The 20,450-nt window shown below is 44.6% G+C and overlaps 1 protein-coding gene across 4 annotated transcripts in view; it reads left to right on the top strand.

Moving 5' to 3' along the window:
- The window catches only part of IGHMBP2 (immunoglobulin mu DNA binding protein 2), an 85,007-nt gene that overhangs the window by 16,508 nt on the left and 48,049 nt on the right, over positions 1 to 20,450 (top strand). For all 4 annotated transcript variants that reach the window (XM_024113453.3, XM_005313219.5, XM_042862114.2 and 1 more), the window contains exons 5-7: positions 5,681 to 5,844; positions 7,514 to 7,714; positions 14,723 to 14,870. In XM_024113453.3, coding sequence (XP_023969221.1) covers positions 5,681 to 5,844; positions 7,514 to 7,714; positions 14,723 to 14,870 — 513 coding nt within the window. The remainder of the gene's footprint in view (positions 1 to 5,680; positions 5,845 to 7,513; positions 7,715 to 14,722; positions 14,871 to 20,450) is intronic.

The raw sequence follows: 20,450 nt of genomic DNA, 5'->3' as shown, positions 1-20,450 counted from the left end.
GGGGAGTTATGGTACTGCTACCCTTACTTCTGCGCTGCTGCCTGCAGAGCTGGGCCCTCAGTCAGCAGCTGCCACACTCCGGTCGCCCAGCTCTGAAGACAGCAGCGCAGGGGTAAGAGTGGCATGATATGGTATTGCCAAACTTACTTCTATGCTGCTGCTGGCGGGGCGCTACCTTCAGAGCTGGGCACCCGGCCAACAGCCGCTGCTCTCTGGCTGCCCAGCTCTGAAGGCAGCGCAGAAGTTAGGGTGGCAATACCATGACCCCCCACCCCCCCAATAACCTTGCAACCCCCCTGCAACTCCCTTTTGGGTCAGGCCCCCCAATTTGAGAAACACTGGTCTTCCCCATGCAATCTGTATAGCATAGGGTAAAAACACACAAAAGACCAGATTTCACGTGCTTTTCATGGCCGTGAATTTGGTAGGGCCCTAGTCATTAACTTTGCATTTCCTGCATATTGGCAGAACGACCTCATTTGGAAAAAAAAAAATATCTATGAATTGCCCAGATGTGTAGAGACTGTGCAGATTTTTTTTTTACTCCCAGTCATTGAGTATATTGATTAATATGCAGATTTAGCTGCATTAATCAGCAGAATTGTAATATGACAGCTGTGGCATATCACCCTAAAATGCCAAACCACAGTCACCATGAAATTTAAGATTTTTCAAATCCTATGACAGTTTATTAACCAAAATGGACTGTGACTTTAGTAGGGCCCTAGGCATGATAGACCCTAAGGGTACGTCTACACTACCTTCCGGATCGGCGGGTAGCGATTGATCTGTTGGGGATCGATTTATCGCGTGTAGTGTAGACGCGATGAATTGATCCCCGATCGCTCTCCCGTCGACTGCTGAACTCCAGCTCGGCGAGAGGCAGAAGCAAAGTCAATGGGGGAGCAGCGACCGTCGATCCCGCGCTGCGAGGACGCGAAGTAAGTGATTCTAAGTCGATCTAAGATACGTCAACTTCAGCTATGCTATTCTCGTAGCTGAAGTTGCGTATCTTAGATCGATTCCCCCCTTCCCCTCCCCCCCCCAGTGTAGACCAGGCATATGTCTATGGCAAATCCCAGTGTGACTAATTACATTCATCTCTAAAACAAACTGCAGTTACAGCTGGATACAGCAATATCCACTTCCCATCCTAAACTACGGACTGTTATTTATTGATTTAATTTTTAGTTATTTACACTTCTAATAGTGCCAGTCCAAGCCTACAGCATTGTAAAATGATTGTGTTAAAGAGATTTATTCCTGGTTGCAGTTTCAAACACAAGATCTTTCAGAGAAGCTACAAATATAATGGCTCATGCAGTAATCTAGGGTAATATAACAAGCAGCTTTTGGACATAATATGCCCAGATGAAATAAGTCTATTGCAAAGACTAACCCTTCCTCAGAACAGTTACAGGAAATCCCTAATTCTGCTGCTTCCAGGGAAGCCTGTGAGAATAGATATTCCTAATGGCAGGCTCTGAACTTTAAGAAGTCCTGGTCTTGTCAAACCAGCGAGCTCAAGTCTCCTCATGGAGAATGCCCTGCCAGGATCTCTCTCCCTTTTAAAACAGCTTGATCCCTTGTGCAGCTGTGGCCCAAACTGTTTAGAGCTTTCTAAATAAATCCCACACTTAATTCCAGCTGTTAAACAGCTGCTCAATTACACCCTAGAGGTGGCTGCGTTTCAGTGTGGTTGGAGTGATTCCTGTGTGTATATGCTGAAACTAACAGGGTTTTGGAGTTCTTTAATGTGCAAGGCGATAAATTACGCTATTATCCACCAGGGGTCAGCATTGGGCTATTAGCTGTATGCAGCTAGGGATTCACGTCCTTGGATCACTCAAACTTCTTTTGTGAAGAATTTCATGTTACAGGCCTAACTATGCAGTTGCACAGCAGAGGGTAGCAGAATCTGTTGCTTTTCCCTTGAGGCTGTCCAGGAGAAAGTGGGGAGAGTAGGTGGGTCACCCAGGATCCTGCTGCTGTCTTGATCAAAGGCATGCCACAATAGAATCTGTTTTGCTGACCTGGCCTGATTGTGAGCCAATGCTGAGGACAGACTGGCTGCTGCATTTGGTTGTGCGGTTGTTTTGCTACCCACATTCAGCTCATTGCTTTGGGAAGAGCTTGTGGATATCTCGAGCAAGAAAAGGTGCTGCTGAAATCCCAATTGAGTTTTATTGCTCGGCGAGTACATGGTTTAAAGAACTTACTTTAAAAGGCAACGCTGATTAAGGGCAGAAGCTGAGCCATCAGCAGAAGTATGACAGAACCACTGAAGATTTACTGCAGAACTTTTTCTAATGTTCTTGTGGGGTAATTCTCCGTTTACACCAGACTGTTGTTGCACTCTTTCACTTGATGAACCCCAAATATACCATCTCCCTTTCTAGTGCACACTGGATTTACATAGTCACCGCACTGCTAATCTGTAGTATCTGTGAAGGAGTCAGGGAGGATTGCAAAGCACGCTTTTTGGAGTAGAAAGCTGCTGCCCCATGCAAGAACCCTTCCCATCTTTGTATGTGTCCAGTTGTGACATGCCCCGTCTAAACACTCATTAGGAACAGAGGAGAGCATCTTGTTCCGGGTTAAGCCCCCCATGACCCCTTTTTTTAAAGTCATTTAGGTGCTGTCAGGTTATAATGGAGAAGCTGAATGGGATCTGTTCTACTACTAGTACATGTGTGTGAGTCTCTTTAATGTCACTACAGCTATGAGTATATGTCAATGAATCCCTCAGGTTTGAGAGGCCTCCGGACATTGAAAAATGAATTCCTTACATTGGTGAGCAGGTACAGGAGTACTTCCACTGACTACAGTGGGATGACTTCATCACTGTCAGGGGTTCGCAACCTGGCCCTTAGCGTTCGAAGGGATCTAGGTAATCACATGCTAGAGGGATACCATCCCACTTCACAGGCTCCTTGTGTAACTCTCCCTACAAACTGCTGCCTCATTGCTCTGACACTGAAAAGGGTTTTGGCTTGTCCCAAACCAGGGCTGCAACGGCGATAAGATTCCAGCTTGTCATTTGTGTGACTCACAGGCACCAAGGCCAGGGGTGCTGGGTGTGTGAACAGGCCCTTGCACACTCTTGTCTATTTGTTAGGATTAAAATTTGCAAGCAGAGCACTGATTGGAAGAGAGACCTCACATACATGAGGGCCTAAGTATGCTGCCAGGTCTGATTTCAGGCTATACCTGGAAGTTCTTAATTAAAAAAATAATTCTGAGCAGCTCTTAAGAACAACAGTCTGCTCCTAGATTGAAGCAGATCAGCTGAGCTCTGTGCATTTCACAGCAGATATTCGGAGCCTAAATGATGTATGGGGAAGAGAAATAAGACAAACAAAGAGGACATAGCAGCAGCCGGAAAGCAGCAACTTGGTCAGCATAGGCAAGTGTTTTGTCAGGAGAAGGCCAGCTGGCCATGGCAGGAACTAGAAAGGAAGCTCTTCCTTCCAAGTGGGGCTAGGGATGAAAAATTCTTTAATCAAACTAACAATCTGAACAATCAACAAAAAGTCCAGGCCTAAGCTGGGAATGAACTGGGGTCTGTTCTAGACAAAACCCACCACCCCCTCCATTCCATTTCCCAGACTGGTTAACCTCAGAGAGACCTGGAGAGGTTTCCAAACCTGACTCGCAGGGGACACGTGCTCCACAGGCCTCCTCCTTCTACTCGCCATATGGATGAGCAGTCTGTAGCCTGAACTCCCTGCCACTCAGGGTAGGTTCCTCCCCTCTGTCCTTTGGGCAGTCTATAGTTTTCTGGCCTTTGGGAACAAGTTCCTTCTGGATCTATAAAAGGGCTCCTCCCTCTCCTCCCTCCGGTCTCTCTTCTTGGCCCTCCTGGATCTTCTGTCCAGCTGGAGAATGCTCCCCTCTAGGCTTGACACTTCTGGCAGGTGTTTTGGAGTGGCCCAGACCTCAAGCCCTGTCTGCAGCCGAGACCGTGGAACCCCTTTCTGTCTTGGCTTAATGTGCGGTTCCTCCACCCCATGCCAGTGACTGATGGCTGCTTGGTGGCCTTAGTGAAATCAACTGGTGGTCTCAATGCACACAAAATATTCTCAACATTTACTTCTTTTTAGTGGTCGTAGAGTGAGGCTGAGGACTGAATGGGCTTGGGGACTGGACCACCTTGCCCTTGTGAGCGATGGCCCCTCTAAGTAAGCACACTGGCGGGGGGGAAGAAGCTGGCACTGTCTCTCCTCCTGATGTGCCTGCTCCATAGTGCTTCTTTTGCCAGCATGCAATTGAAAACGCCTGTTCCTGTTTGCCAAACTGAAAAAAAAAAAAAGCAATGACTCCTACTTACCAACTGTTCCTCTTTGTGGGAAATGCCTCTCATTTGGGAGCTGATTTTTCCCTATCCCACAGAGACCTGATGTTGTTCTGCTAGTTACTGTAACAGGCTCTACCCTCAAAAAAAGCAGAATAAGACCCATGGAAAATAAACCATTTTCTTCCACTCCCCCTTGAAGCCTTTTGAGCCCCCTGTGTTCTTAACCTGTCCTTAGGAGTTTTAAAAGTGGGCACCCTAGATGGGAACTGTGAGATGGCAAAGTGTGTACCAAAGGGAAGAACATCATTCAGCCTGCCAATATTCCAGGGCTTGATCTAAAGTTCATTGAAGATGGAAAGTCACTTTCAATAACAGTCTCCCACTGACTTCACTGGGCTTTGGATCAGGCCCTAAGTGAAATTAATGAATGACACCAGGCAAAAGATGGTGCCAGGAACCTACCTTATGTGGGTTTTCACCCATCATTTTTGTGTGTGTAAACTTCAGTCTCATGAGTTATCTTTTCTGTGGTAATTAATTTGCAGTAATAACAAGGGAGATTAGTAGCAGAATTATGTGGGATGCGAATAAATTTGGTTCCAACTCAGAGAAATCTGAGCGGTATAAAGAGAAATAAACTGCTTGTAGAAATAAGAGAAGAATCCCATATTTTGAAATTAAGAGCACAGTCAAGATGAAAGTCACACATTAGTTTTCCTTTTCCTGTGTTGCTAGTAACATCTTAGATAATTAGAACTGAAAGAGATTTGAAAATCTAATTTTCTTTTTCACCATTTATGCTGTTTGCTTGGGATTGTGCAGTGAAACTAGGCTGGTCTGTTTTACTTTTGTTTACAGCCAGTGTAATTTTTCTGCTTCTCCTGGTTGCTAACACAATGCTCTTGTGTGTGGATTCAATAACCAGCAGAGGAATGATTAAATTAAAAATAAAATCGTGAATTTTCTCTCACTGAATTTTTAATGTAATCAAAACATTTCTGGTCCCTTTAACAACAACAAAAACCCTTTGGTTTTCCCATAAGTAGACTGCTCCTTTAAATGCTATCCAGTGCAGCAGTGTTTTGATAACAAGCTATCTGGAAAAATAGTACACATTCCCTCTGAAGCATGCCCAAGATAACAAACCAAGGATGATCAGGAAAATGCGTGTAACCTATCATTTTTGAAAGAAATCCAAGTTTCAAGTGTTAGTCCCCAGGGTGTTAAACAGCTTGCCTCGCTCGCTAGAAATGTTATTCTCATTGTCAGCCTGGTTCACGTCAGCTACCAAGAACATCTTTTATTTGTACTTGTGTATTCATTCTTTTGCAAATGCCCAAATGTGTAGCTGACATCTGAATGATCCTCTTGCTGTTTTCACAGAGCCTTTAAAATTCTATAATGAATCGCTGGATGTCTCCCAGAGGGAGGCTGTTTCCTTCTCGCTGGCACAGAAAGAACTTGCCATCATCCATGGACCACCCGGCACTGGCAAAACCACTACCGTGGTCGAGCTAATACTTCAAGCTGTGCAGCAAGGCCTGAAAGTGAGTGAGAGATGCCAGAGTCACTAGGGATATGCTTATTTTGCTAACTAATCAGACACATTGAGCTGTGGAATTCTTTATTGCTGCCCATCCCTGCTGCATTCCACTGTAGCTTCCATGTTGACTCACATACCAGCGGCATTAGTCGGGGGAGTTGATATTAAAAAGAAAAAAGTGTGTGTGTGTGTGTGTGTGTGTATATGCGCCAGTGCAGGGGTGCTGGAACAATTTGTATAGTGAGGGGTGCTGAGAGCCATTGAACCAAACTGTAAACCTGGTATATAATGGAAACCACTTCAAGCCAGGAGGTGTGGCAGCACTCCTATGCGCCAGTGCCTTTGAGTGACGTCTCTGATGCATTGGGCAGCACCTGACACGTTTTACCCCATGTACTAGGTCCACTTGGAAGCAGTGGTTTAAGTTGTCTGGACACTACGATGATGGGCACTCTAGCAATGCCTGGATTTGTATTCTTTATCTTACAGTCGTACCCAGAGTTCCCAACTAAGACTGGGGCCCCATTGTGCTTGGTGCTGTATGTGCATGTAGTCTAAGAAAGTCTCTGCCCCAATGACTGCAGTCAGTGTGGTATGACTCCCCTACAAACATGAATGGTTTATTCTTGCCCACCCATATGAGGTAGGGTAGTGTTGTTTTCCTCGTTCTGCACATGAAGACGTGAGGCACAGCGAGATTAAGAGACTTCCCCAACTTCACACAGGAAATCTGTGGGAGAGGTGGGAATTGACCCCCACATCTTTTGATTCCCAGTTCAGTGTCTAACCACAGGACCACCCTTCCCCTCCAGATGGTGAAATGTCACATTTGTGGGCTGTGTGAAATGGGGGTGGCTTTCCATATTTGCTCACTAAATATACACTGCTGTAAGTTTTATAAAACATTCTAGTTCTGAATCCTTATGAAATGGTGATTTTTGGCAACAGTACACATCTATCAGGGGCCAAGAAGCCAGCTCTCGTCCTACTATGGGGTTCTCTTGAGAATGTTAAGTCACTTGCATGGCACCCAGGGAGGGGGGGAAAGGGGGAGCAGCATATTGAGTAGGCACTAATCATCTTCAGAGAGCCCAGGCTTTGACACCTGAGAGAAAAGGGCCCTATCTGCTTGAGCCAACCAGTCCATAATTCTAATGCTAGTGCTGTAGCTATAGTATGTACATTTACATGTTGTCATTTGCATTATTTGAGCATACAGGGTGTCTGTACTTTGGAATCAAAGGCCTTGTCGACTCCAGAGATTTCCCCCAATTCTAGCCATTGGCTGAAACCAGGATAAGTTCTTCTGGTGCAAGTAGCAGCTTCATCTGCCTGTACTATCGGTTGAAAATATACAGCGATGTGGATGGCTGGAACTGGGGCAAATCCCAAGTGTACATGGGGCCTAAATGAAGTCTGAAGACATGGACTGTAGGTAATTGTTTAAAATCTTGCACTGTTTTGTGTTGTGTACATGCGTATTTCCAGCAGTAGTTTGAAGCTATAGAGATTTAAACTGTTGCCTTTCCTCTTAGCTGCATTCAGAAAATCACCTCTTCCCCCCTCTGTGCACTGGTGAGACTATCGTTACTTTAAATGCTCTTAATCAGAGGCTTTGCAATCCTCAGCAGTTCAGTGTTTGAAGTTAATTAGCACTTTGTTTTGTCTCCAAGGTCCTGTGTTGTGCTCCCTCAAACGTTGCGGTGGATAATCTGGTGGAAAGACTGGCTGGCTACAAGGAGAAGATATTGCGTCTTGGTCACCCTGCTCGTCTGCTGGAGACCATCCAGCATCATTCCCTGGATGCAGTCTTGGCACGTGGCGATAATGCCCAGATAGTGGCAGATATCAGGAAGGATATTGACCAGGCATTCGTATGTGTCCCATTCCACTGTCAACAGATTTACTCTCTAGATCATATTTATATTGCAGACAATGTTCTGGGTTGATGTGAATATGCACCAAAATATCACTCTTACAGCGCTGTTATGACTTCTTCCTACTTTCAATGCATTCGCTATGGGAAGCTATAACCTATAATATAGCATCAAACCCCTCATTTTGTTGACATCAAATGTAGGAAACAAATCCAAAATTTATTACAAATAAATTGTAGTGCAGGAGTCTTAAAATGATACTTTGAATAATTATAGAATCATAGGACTGGAAGGGACCTCGAGAGTTCATCTAGTCCGGTCCCCTGCACTCCTGAAAGGACTAAGTATTATCTAGACCATCCCTGACAGGTGTTTGTCTAACCTGCTCTTAAAAATCTTCAAAGATGGAGATTCCACAGCCTCCCTAGGCAATTTATTCCAGTGTGTATTCACCCTGACAGGAAGATTTTCCTAATGTCCAACCTAAACTGCCCTTGCTGCAGTTTAAGCCCATTGCTTCTTGTGCTATCCTCAGATGTTAAGGAGAACATTTTCTCCCCCTCCCCCTTGTAACAACCTTTTATGTATTTGAAAATTATCATGTCCCCTCTCAGTCTTCTCTTCTCCAGACTAAACAAACCCACTTTTTTCAATCTTCCCTCATAGGTCATGTTTTCTAGACCTTTAATCATTTTTGTTGCTCTTCTCTGGACTTTCTCCAATTTGTCCACATCTTTCCTGAAATGTGGCACCCAGAACTGGACACAGTACTCTAGTTGAGGTCTAATCAGTGCAGAGTATAGCGGAAAAATTACTTCTTGTGTCTTGCTTCCAACACTCCTGCAAATACATCCCAGAATGATTTTTCCTTTTTTTTTTTTTTTTTGCAACAGTGTTACTCTGTTGACTCGTTTAGCTTGTGCTCAACTATGATTCTCAGATCACTTTCTGTAGTACTCCTCCCTAGGCAGTCATTTCCCATTTTGTGTGTGTGCAACTGATTGTTGCTTCCGAAGTGGAGTACTTTGCATTTGTCCTTATTGAATTTCATCCTCTGTACTTCAGACCATTTCTCCAGTTTGTCCAAATCATTGTGAATTTTAATCCTATCCTCCAAAGCACTTGCAACCCCTCCCAGATTAATATCGTCTGCAAATTTGTAAGTGTAGTGTCTATGCCATTTGCTAAATCATCAATGAAGATATTGAAGAGAACTGATCCCACTTGTTATGCCCTTCCAACTTGACTGTGAACCACTGTATTTCCCTAGATTGTTTGAGAAGGTCATGTGAGACAGTATCAAAAGCCTTATTAAAGTCAAGGTATACGACATCTACTGCTTCCCCCCATCCACAAGGCTTGTTACCCTGTCAAAGAAAGCTGTTAGGTTGTTTTGACACGATTTGTTCTTGACACATCCATGCTGACTGTTACTTATCACCTTATTATCTTCTAGATGTTTGCAAATTGATTCCTTAATTATTTGCTCCATTATCTTTCCCGGTACTGAAATTAAGTTGACTGGTCTAATTCCCTGGGTTGTCCTTATTTCCCTTTTTATAGATGAGCACTATATTTGTCCTTTTCCAGTCCCTGGAATCTCTCCTATCTTCCATGACTTTTCGAAGATAGTCACTAATGGCTCAGATATCTCCTCAGTCAGCTCCTTGAGTATTCTAGGATATATTTCATCAGGCCCTGGTGACTTGAAGACATCTAACTTGTCTAAGTAATTTTTAACTTGTTCTTTCTGTATTTTAGCCTCTGATCTTACTTCATTTTCACTGGCATTCACTATGTTTGATGTCCAATTGCTACTAACCTTTTTGGTGAAAACCGAACCAAAAAAGTCATTTAACACTTCTGCCATTTCCACATTTTCTGTTATTGTTTCCCCCCTCACTGAGTAACTGGCTCACCCTGTCCTTGGTTTTCCTCTTGCTTCTAATCCTGCATTTCAGCTGTAAGTATCCTACATCCATAAAAGTGAGACCTGGTGATGACTTTGGATCTATGCTGAGGGTCATTCAATTGGAGTGTATAGGATTCAGAGAGGCTGGAGGTTTCCCTTTGCTTAGCAGTTGCAGATCATTCCAAGGCAGTGAAGGGTTAAAAGTAATGCACTGTGGAAAACTCTCTGTGTAATCTGTTTACTACAGGTCTAAAAGAAAAAATCTTTAGCTGCCCTTTCCATAACGCTTATGACTGCTGTGCTTTGTATGCCAAAAGAACACTTAGTATTAATGAATCCATTTCCATCTTTCAAACGCTAAGACCCTGACACGAGCTGTTTTCACAGTGTTCCTTAGATTTCTCATGCGAGAATATATTCATGATTAGAGCCTGATTTCTTCCCTCCTGTGGGAATAAGGAGACAGTGGGGTCCAGGGGACAGGGCAGTGGTCTGAGAGCCCTGGATTCTATCCTCACCTGTGCTGTGTGACATTGGGAATGTCATTTCCCCTATCCTGAGTGAGCTAATTCCTCATCCTGGACAAAGAGGTGTGAGATCTAAGCTCTGTAGAAGAGAGAGATATTCTTATTACATTTTGGTGGGCAGGGGGCCTTTCAGGATTTCCCCACTTTTGCCCAATTCCCACTCAGTGGCACAATGTCCTTCTTCCTGGCCATGGAGGGCTAGTTGAGGCTCCAGTTATGGCTCATCGACACAAATCAGCATACTGACCGCAGGGGACCTGTGCAGCATACTTCCCTAGTCTCAGCCTGCCCCTGCTAAGCCCTGTGAGCCCAAGGAGTGAGTGAATGGGATTCTCACGTGGCAGCCTGTTGTAATGGTATCCAATCATGGACCAAGCCCATGTGGGTATTGAGTGTCCTTGTGTTGAGGAGATCTTTGTCCTGCTAACAAATGAAACACATAAAAGCAAGCTCCTCATAAAATGGCTAGCAAACCCTCCCTTCTGCGAATTGTCAGTGATTGTGGTTGTCTCCTGGCACGTCACCACTGTGGTCTATTTAATTGCATGTTACGCACTTTTAAAAGCTACAGCCTGCTCTCAGAACTGAGTTATTCCATGCCATTTTATCATTTGGATACTTCCGAAAAGAGAGAAGACCTAATTAACGATCTGAATAGTCCAGAGGGCTAGTAATGGGATATTTAGTTGTTCACATCTAGGTCGGCGGTTCAAATACAATCCAAGACTAGAACTGATGGTCAGTTGCTACCGTTCCATTTATATTTGTGAAGTGCCAGCAGTGCGTTAAGTGCTGGTTAGTGTGTTCCCTGTGAAAGGGCTAGGTGGTCCACATCGGCACAGTCATCAACCTTGTTGACAGACTCAGCAGAAAGGCCATGGATTGAGTGGTGGTGGAGAAGACTGAATACCTGCGTTAGAACCTGATTCAAAGTCAGTGGGAGCTGCTCCATTGACTGGAGTGGGCCTTTATGGCTAGAGCTGGTCCATCCGGGTGATGATTGAGACATCTTGGCAGGGCACAGCAGAGAAGAGTGTGCTGTATTGCCCGTGGTCTGTGGCTAGCCACTGCGGCCTCCCAAACAGTCGGTCTGGCACCTCTCTCCAGTACTACCTTTTACACTGAAAAGGCAGAGACACAGTCACATCATTAAATAACTTCAGAATGATAGTTCTGGTTGCCCTGATACATCCTCCCATTATGATTTTAATGTAATTATTTTTAACTTAATTTAAAATGCGGCACTTTTAATTGGGATAAAACATTTCAGTGCAGATTAATGTTTTCCCCCCCAACGATGACATGGCACAGGATGGCTTTACAATCTCACTAACACACTGTGCTGGAAGATATTCCCGTCTCACACAGCGAAACACTTGAGGTATCCTTGTATCCCAGCACAACATAAATCGTGTCATGTCTGCCTAGATCTGTTATCTAGTTCCCCCATGACTAATCAGTCCTTCCCTTCCTTTTTTTGTTCTCGGCATTCCCTAAGCTCATGACTCCTTTTAACATCTCCAGTAGCAGCTAAAATCTGCAGCTGTGAAGTGAAAGCATCCAAGGCCATTTTTTGTACCACTGCTTTCCTTCCTCCCCCACCCCAATAAAATGCTGACTTTTGCCAGCAAAGCTGGAAGGTTTTGCTCCAAAGCAGAAGACTCTTCAGACTTTCTTTGCAAGGCTGGAGACAAGGCAACGCATTTTTACTATATAGATAGTGCAGATTGACTGTGGCTACTGGATCCATAATCATTCATCTGCAGCTATCGCTACGGCAGCAGCTTACTTAAGTTTTTCAATTGAGGCTATTCATCATCTTGCATTTCTGTTGCTGCCTTTGAACGTATTTGCCATAGAGGCAGGAACCTCACTAGATAGGCAGGTCTCCTGGTAGCTTTTTCTTTCAGGTTCCTGCAGGTTGACATTGGGGCAGGAAAGGACTTTGTTCCATGGATAGATGGATAAGTGTCCACAACCAGGGGTCTGTCCTGTAAAATGAATGGGTTTCCAGTAGCTACAGTGCTTCCCTTAGCATCTGCTTTAACAGAGACTTAGGTTGTTTTCACATCTATAAGCTGTAGGTTTTCATTATGTTTTAAGTCATTTCACACCTTTCCAATTTGCAGGTAATTTTCCCCCTCAACTTTGCTTCCTTGGAGGTATGTTGAGGAAATGGGAAATTTTGACTGACAAGCCCCTTGACTCTCCTGATTCCCTACAGCAGAATGAAAACTAGGGGGAAATGGGTACTAGGGTTTCCCTTTCTGCTTCCTCTCGTGAGAATGGATGTGGCTGATGAACTGTGTTCCAAAATGGCTGCCGAAGGGAGGACTTTAAAGGGGTGTATGCAGGGCTTTAATTGTAATGAAAGAGGTTCCGGGGCTCAAGGAGTTTATTTACTTTCATAACTGATGTGGCAAGCCCAGAGTGCCGGGGCTACAAACTGCTAGAGGGGCCGGGGCTCAGCCCTGGCACAAATTAAGCACTGGGCGTATGCTTAATCCTCGAAATGCAGAGTTAGCAAGAAGATTTTTTTTTAAGGCCTGCTGATTGGATCCCATGGCAATGAAACCATCCGTACTTTAATTTCCCCAGAGTTTCTCTCACTGAAGAACGATGCTCCAGATTTACGTTCTCCTCCCCCCCACCCCCGATTGAGTCATCGTGCCAAGAGCAGCATGATATTGGGCAGTGTTCAAATTGCTCTACTTTGGAGCTGACATGGAAGCTGAGGTAGATGCCTTGCTCCTCCCCAGGTGTCACAGCTGGCTAGTCTTGGCCTCTTGAGAGAAAATCTGAAGGGAAGATACTGAGAATGGCCAAACAGGGATGTTTGTTGAAAATACAGGATACCATATTGAGGCTGCATTGGTGATATTCCAGATGCTTTCTTGCCTCTCTTCCCCCCCCCCCCCAGTCTTTTCACCTCAGCCTCACTCCACCTGCCCTTCTTATCCTTTTACTTCCACCCCTAACTCTTCTCTCCCTTGTCTTGTCCCCTTCAACCTTTCTCTCTCCATTTAGCTAATCCCATTCCAATAAAACCCCCATCCCTCCAAAAAAACTCATGGAATTAATATGCCGTTTGCAAATCATCACTCTGTTAGTATGTTCTGTCCCTTTGTCTGCCTTGTCTCTTTAGACTGCAAGCTCATCAGGATGGGGACTGTTTGTACCTCCGTTTGCACCATGACTGGCACAATGGGGCCTTGATCTCTCGGCAATAAATAACTTTTTGATGGAGACACATAGGTGCACTGATTTTATGTGCAGGAGATGAAGACAAAGATAATAGCAAAGAGCAGCAAACAGAACTCTATTACCTTATGCTGTGTACTCCAAAGGGTTCCTCGGGGCCCTTCTACCACACTTACTCCATTGCCTTGGCCCCGTCACACTGCAGCTGGCTCCCCTGACTGCTTTCTGTGCTCCGATCAAATCTGCTCTCCACGTCCTAATGGCAGCAGCAGATTTCAGGATACAGTTACTCCACTTATACCTTTTACTAACGGTTTTAGTCATACAGGATCCTTCTGCAGAGCAAACTGTAAACATCGATCTACCGAGGCCATAGATTTTCCCATTTCCCCTCTGCTTCCTGCCGTTCTGCAAGAGACATAATTGGTATCTGTCTGTCTTAGCCACCTATGGCACCAGTCAGCATAGTATCTATAGTCAAAGCCAAGTTTGCTTTTCACCCACTCCCTTCCACAGCAAACAACTTACTGCAGCAGTTTGAGCGAGTGGCGTTTTTGTAGCCTTTCCAGCTATCTAATAAGTTTTGACCACCAGGGAGATAAAACCATTCCAAAGTTGTTTTCCATTTGGGAGCGCATCATTGCTTGGTGTCCTTCCAAGCTGAATTGCAATGGCAGGTGGCTTTGCCAATGCACCACAACCACCAGAGATCAGCCATGGATGTTATAGGCACCTCTGGTTTATTTTTTTAAATCGGTGCAACTAAAAAAACTCCCTCTCTGTTAAAAATAGATATTCTAAAGCATTTATAAAAATGTAAAGGCAGTTTTTAAAAAGTGTAAAGCTGCTGCTTAGGCTAGACGAGTGCAAACAACTCATGTAGCCGTACTGTGTGAAGGATACATTGGGACTTTTCAGTCTGTCGTGAGTAAGGGGCAAACTCATAGCTACAGCGTCCCGTGAGTAGAGCAGAGAACAGGGTGTTACTCTGATGGTCTCTCAGTTCCTCCCCTGCCGCCTCCTTGTGCTGGGAAAGGAGTAATGGTTGCAGAAATGAGTAACCGAGATTATTTAGGGCAGATCAAGATTAGACTGTGGATCATGTCTTAAGGTTCTAGAGTCTATCCTGCAAACCTTAGTCACATGATAACCATGGGAATAAGGGTTTTAGGGTTGGAGTCATAAGCCTATAGAGCAATCTTTTATTTTTTTTTAATAAAGTGCTGTTGAATGAAATTCAGTAAATTGCGCTTATACCGGAGATTCTGCTGCTTTCATTGTTAAATGGGCTACTGTAAATTTCCTCTGGTAGTCCATTGGACTATAGGCTGTCTTTTTCATCTGCTTTTGATTTCCATTGTGCAGACAAAAACCAGAAAGACCCAGGACAAGGGGGAGAGAAGCCAGTTCCGAAATGAGATTAAGGCACTGAGAAAGGAGCTGAAGGAGCGAGAAGAAACTGCTATGACTGAAATCCTTACCCGGGCTAATGTTGTTCTTGCAACAAATACAGGTTAGACGTACGGTTTCCCCTTTTGCCTTTAGAAATGTTAGGTCATATTAGGTTGTTCAACACAGCTTCATAGCTTCATCAGAGGCTGCAAGTAGCTCAAAGTGATTCTGACAGATAGTCTGTAATAGTAAAAGCAATACACAAAATACTTCGGTCTGGTCACCTACTTTGCTGTTAGAATTCCTTAGGGTATATCTACACTGTAGTCCAAGGTGTGATTGTGTGTAGACACGCCCAAACTAGCTTTAATCCAACTGGTGCAAGTACCAATAGCAGTGAAGCCACAGCAGCATGGACTTCAGCATGGGCTAGCCACCTGAGTAAGTATCCAAGGCCCCGTGTGGGCTTGTACAAACCCATGCTGAAGCCCATGCCTCTCTGACTTCACTGCTATTGGTATTTGTACTAGCTAGAGCAGCGATACTCAGACTGAGGCTCCAGAAGCCACAAGTGGCTCTTTAATGTGTCTCCTGCATTTCTTTGTAGCACCTGATATTAAAATACGGTGTGATTTTAATTATTAACCAGTCAGGATGCTTTTACTATGTTCTTTACCAATTGTAGAATATTTGGTCAGTCGTTTGTTGTGGAAAAAAAAAATTATATATATATATATATATATATATATAAATAGTAAAGGAAACAATGAATTCACACTACTCTGGCTCTTTTGGGTAATGTTGATGGCAGTGTTCCCTCTAAATTGTTACGTCCATGCGCAGAATGAATTTTCTTATGTGCACCAGTATGGAGGAGATGTGTGGGCTTCAGATTGTGGGAGGGGACTCAGGGCTGGGGCAGAGGGCTGAGGTGTGGGGCGGTGAGGGCTCCGGCTTAGGACGCGGGCTCTGGGGTGGGGCTGGTGATGAGGGGTGCGGGAGGAGGATCAGGGCTAGGGCAGAGGGTTTGGGTGTGGGGGATGAGGGCTCCGGCTGGGGGTGAGGGCTCTGGGGTGGGGCCAGGGATGGGGGGTTTGGAGTGCAGGCTGCCCTCGGGCTGTGGCAGGGAGAGAGGTGTGGCAGGGAGAGAGGACTCCCCCAGCCCTCTCTCACCACAGCAGCTCGGGGCCAGGTGAGAGGTGCCTCACTGCGGCAGCTCTGGCTGGGCTAGGCCAGGGGCCCCTCTCCCTGCCTGCGAGGCCCTTGATAGCCTGCTGCGTGGCCATGCAGCTTAGAGGGAATTTAAGTTGATTGCTAATTTGGCTCTGGAACCACTGAATTCTGAGTATTCCTGAGCTAGAGTAAAGCTTGCTTGTATCTCTACATGTAGTGCAACCATGCCTTTGATTGCAGAGTCAACATACACTTAGATCAGGGGTGGGCAAACTACGGCCCTAAGCCGGCCCGCAAGCTCCCGCTGGGGAGTGGGGTCGGGGGCCACACCACGCAGTTCAGCCCCGCTCTGGCACTTCAGCTGGGGCGCTGGGTCGGGGGCCGCACCACGCAGCTCCCAGAAGTCACGGCATGGCCCCGCTCCAGCTCATACACACTCCAATGGCCCCCTCTGGTGCTCCAATGGGAGCTGCAGGGCTGGTGTCTGCAGATGGGGCAGCGTACTGAGCCGCCTGGCTGCGCCTCTGTGTAGGAGCCGGAGAAGGGACATGCTTCTGCTTCCGGGAGCCGCTTGAGGTAAGCGCTGCTCAGAGCCCGCATCCCTGAGCCTCTCCCCATGCCCCAACCCCCTGCCCCAGCCCTGATCCCTGTCCTGCTCTCCAACCCCCTCAATCCCAGCCCAGAGCACCCTCCTGCACCCCAAACCTCTCATCCCCAGCTCCACCCTAGAGCCGGCACCCCTAACTGTAGCACTCACCCCCTCCCGCACCCCAATCACAATTTTGTGAGCATGCGTGGCCTGCCATACAATTTCCATACCCAGATGTGGTCCTTGGGCCAAAAAGTTTGCCCACCCCTGACTTAGCCAAACTATATGTAATTTAATATCACTCAGTGTGGTGGGACTGTATGGTCTGTAATGCCCATGTGTATCCGGGATGGATAGGAGTCTTAGAACTCCTTTTCTCTGCCTTTTAAATTTTAATCTATTTTATTGGTTCTTAACCTTTTCCCCTATGGAGACCCTCCTCCCTTCTGTCCATTACCTGCTTACCACTGAGCAATATAACGACAGGGTGGTTGTGATTCCTTAACACCTCTTGGGATTGTGACCCGGAGCTTGAGAATCCCAATCTAATTTCTTTGTATTATCTTCCTTTGTGTTCTATTTAATGTTGATAAAACAGACTAGCGCTGAACCTTCCCACACACACACTGCGACTATATTTATTATTTAGCATGTAAGCTCTTTGGGGCAAGGACTGTCCCTTACTACCTGTTTGTACAGGGCCCAGCACAATGGAGGCCTGATCTCATTTGGGGTCTCGGTGCTACAGCAATACATAGAATAAATAATAATGTTTACCCATTGTGATCACAGTTTTATGTAACAAAGCAGTTACCGCTGCCATGTAAAGGTAATAAAACGTTCTGTGAAAAGTAACATTTGCAGATGTTTCATGATCTGATTGCAAACATGAATACCTCCATCATTTAAAAAAAAATGTTTATAAACCACAACAACAAAAACCCCGTGAAGTGGCCTAACTCATTTTATGGACCAACTGCTTGCAAAATGTATTGTGTATATAGTGTTGTAAGCGTACAGGGCACTTTACAGAGCTTTAAAAGACAAAGGACCCTGCTCTGACTGGAATGAGCTTGGTAACAGTGATAGGTCAGAGGCAGAAACAGAAAGAGACAGCATTAAAAGGGGAATCAGTATTGAAAGCCGAGCTTAGCAAGTAGTGGTGCAGGGCTGGGAAGATTCACATATAATTATTTTGTTAAATCCAACACTGTTTTGTGTTCACTTTGCACAAACATTCCAACTTCAGTACTATGAATACATCAAAAGTGACTTTCAGACTGCTTTTGCTTGTAAAATTTGCACTTCACATGGTGGTTAAACAGCCAACACAGTATGAACTATGAATTCTACTTTCAGTGAGTAACACTTGTTGTTTGAAATTTTACACTGTCCTAGTCAGGTCCGTAGGTCACATGTTTCTGATTCCTGATGGGATGCTTTAGGTAACTGACCAACACAGTGAGAAATTTGAATGGAATTGTTACTGGTTGGGTCACAGAAACCCCCTTGGGACTGCCACCCGATGTGCTGGGACTACCTTTGAGCCTGTTCTCCCCAGCAGCTTGGGACTTGAGTGCCCTGCCTGGTTGTGCCAGACACGCTTGCCTGCTACAAACACAGACCCAGGTCTGAACCAGGTCCCCCAAAAGCTGCAGGCTTAACTGAAAACAGCTTAAGAAGTGCTCCTGTCTCCAACACCCAGATACTCAGTTTCCATGGGATCCAAACCCCAAATAAATCCGTTTTACTCTGCATAAAGCTTATACAGAGTAAACTCATACATTGTTTGCCCTCTCTAACACTGATAGAGAGATATGCCCAGCTGTTTGCTCCCCCAGGAATTAATTGCTTGCTCTGGGTTGATTAATAAGTAAAAAGTGATTTTATTTAAATATAAAAAGTAGGATTTAAGTGGTTCCAAGTAATAACAGACAGACTAAAGTGAATTACCAAGCAAAATAAAATAAAACACACAAGTCTAAGCCTAATACAGTAAGAAACTAAATGCAGGTAAATCTCACCCTCAGATGTTCCAATAAGCTTCTTTTACAGACTAGACTTCCTCCTAGTCTGGGTCCAGCAATCCCTCACACCCCTGTAGTTACTGTCCTTTGTTCCAGTTTCTTTCAGGCAACTCTTTGGGGTGGAGAGGCTATCTCTTGAGCCAGCTGAAGACAAAATGGAGGGGTATCCAGGGGCTTATATAGTCTCTCTCTTGTGGATGGGAACCCCTCTCTCCCCCATGTAGAATCACAGTACAAGATGGAGTTTTGGAGTCACATGGGCAAGTCACATGTCCATGCATGACTCAGTTCTCTACAGGCCAACGCCATTGCCCACGTGTTAGCCCGAACGTTCCCAGGAAAGCTCAGATGTGGATTGGCCTCTATCAAGGTCCATTGTTAGCTGAGTACTTCCATTTACTTGAATAACCCCTTCACACCATGTTGACCAAATCTGCCTTATGTGCTTCCTACAGCAAACACTTAAATACAAGCATAGAGCCTACACTTATAATTTCAGATATAAAAATAATACATGCATACGAATAAGATGAATACATGCAGTGGAGCATAATCTTTGCAAAGATATGTTACATGGCATATCTAGCATAAAACATATTCCAGTTATGTCATATTTACACTTATAAGCATATTTCTATAAAGCATTATGGGGTGCAATGTCACAGGAATATTCATTTGTACAGAATATATGCAATGTTTGTTTAGTCACCCAATTAGGGAACAGAAACGATACCGTATGACTTAAAGAAGTAACCTAGGTACTGATTATGCCAACCACTTATGCATATGCTTATCTTTAAGCACATAAGCAGTTCCATTGACGTTAATGGGACTACTCCCATAAAAGTTAAGCACATACTCAAGTGCTTTGTTGGATCAGGGCCAAGGCATCAAGAAATGCAACCTGCAATTATTTGATCAATAACTATTTGAAGAAAAGTGTGAATAATTTCAAATAACAAATATATTCAAGAGTCTCACAGGATGGCCATGGACAATTCACTAATAGGAAAATGCCCTATGAAATCCTTGAAATAAATTATTTGTAGGGAAGTAGTCCCTCAGTTCTAGTTGTAACTGTGTGAAAGAAGTGGGGCTTGACCTCTGTCTTTTAGTGATAGTGGTACTCTGACTCTGCCATCTCAGCTGGGGTTCTCCTTGCAAACTCATGCACCCCTGCTGGCTTGCTAGCTAGTTTTGAAGTCTAAATAACTTGGCTTTGTCAAAAGTCCTTTACAAATCAAATCAATAAATTACATATAAAAACCAAACCAACAACCCAATGCAGCCTTGATTTTACAAAGCTGGGATAGTCACAGCATTGTAATACTGGAGGTTCAGATAATTATGGCTTCCCCAGTTATAGAAAGCCTGCTGGCTTACTCAAAAGCATCCAGTTAGCAGGATTTATTCACACAAGCCAGACCTCTTTGCTGCTAAGCTCAGCGGGAGGAGAGCTTAATTACTGCAACCCTGGGAGACATACGTGACCTTTAGTTAAGTGGAGATCAATAAATTAGAGTGATGCTATGTGGCTAGAATGGTATGGCCCCTCTCTACCTGCACAATTGTAAAGTCTTTCATTACATATATCTTTTTTTTGGAGGGGGCTTGGAGCTAGACAATATATCATATGCCAGGTTCAAATTATACATCCCGTGTAACTATATTGGGTAAGTATATTCTGAAAAAGTTTTGCCTAATAAAAAGAAATCGCACTTAGGCTGACAAACTGTAGCTTGTGTCAGGTGCGTCCAATCTGATCCAAAACTGTACAGACTGTGGTTTATGAAAGAAGAACTAAATCATCCCTAACCCAAGCTGCATTCCTCAGCCCTAGAATAGTACAAGCTGTTTTAGAAACCAATCTTTCCCTTTATGACATTGCTCTGAATAATAAACATACAACAGG

The sequence above is a fragment of the Chrysemys picta genome, chromosome 4 (genome assembly GCF_011386835.1).
Source record: "Chrysemys picta bellii isolate R12L10 chromosome 4, ASM1138683v2, whole genome shotgun sequence".
Lineage (NCBI taxonomy): Eukaryota > Metazoa > Chordata > Testudines > Emydidae > Chrysemys > Chrysemys picta.
This window is presented reverse-complemented; position numbering and strand designations above follow the sequence as displayed.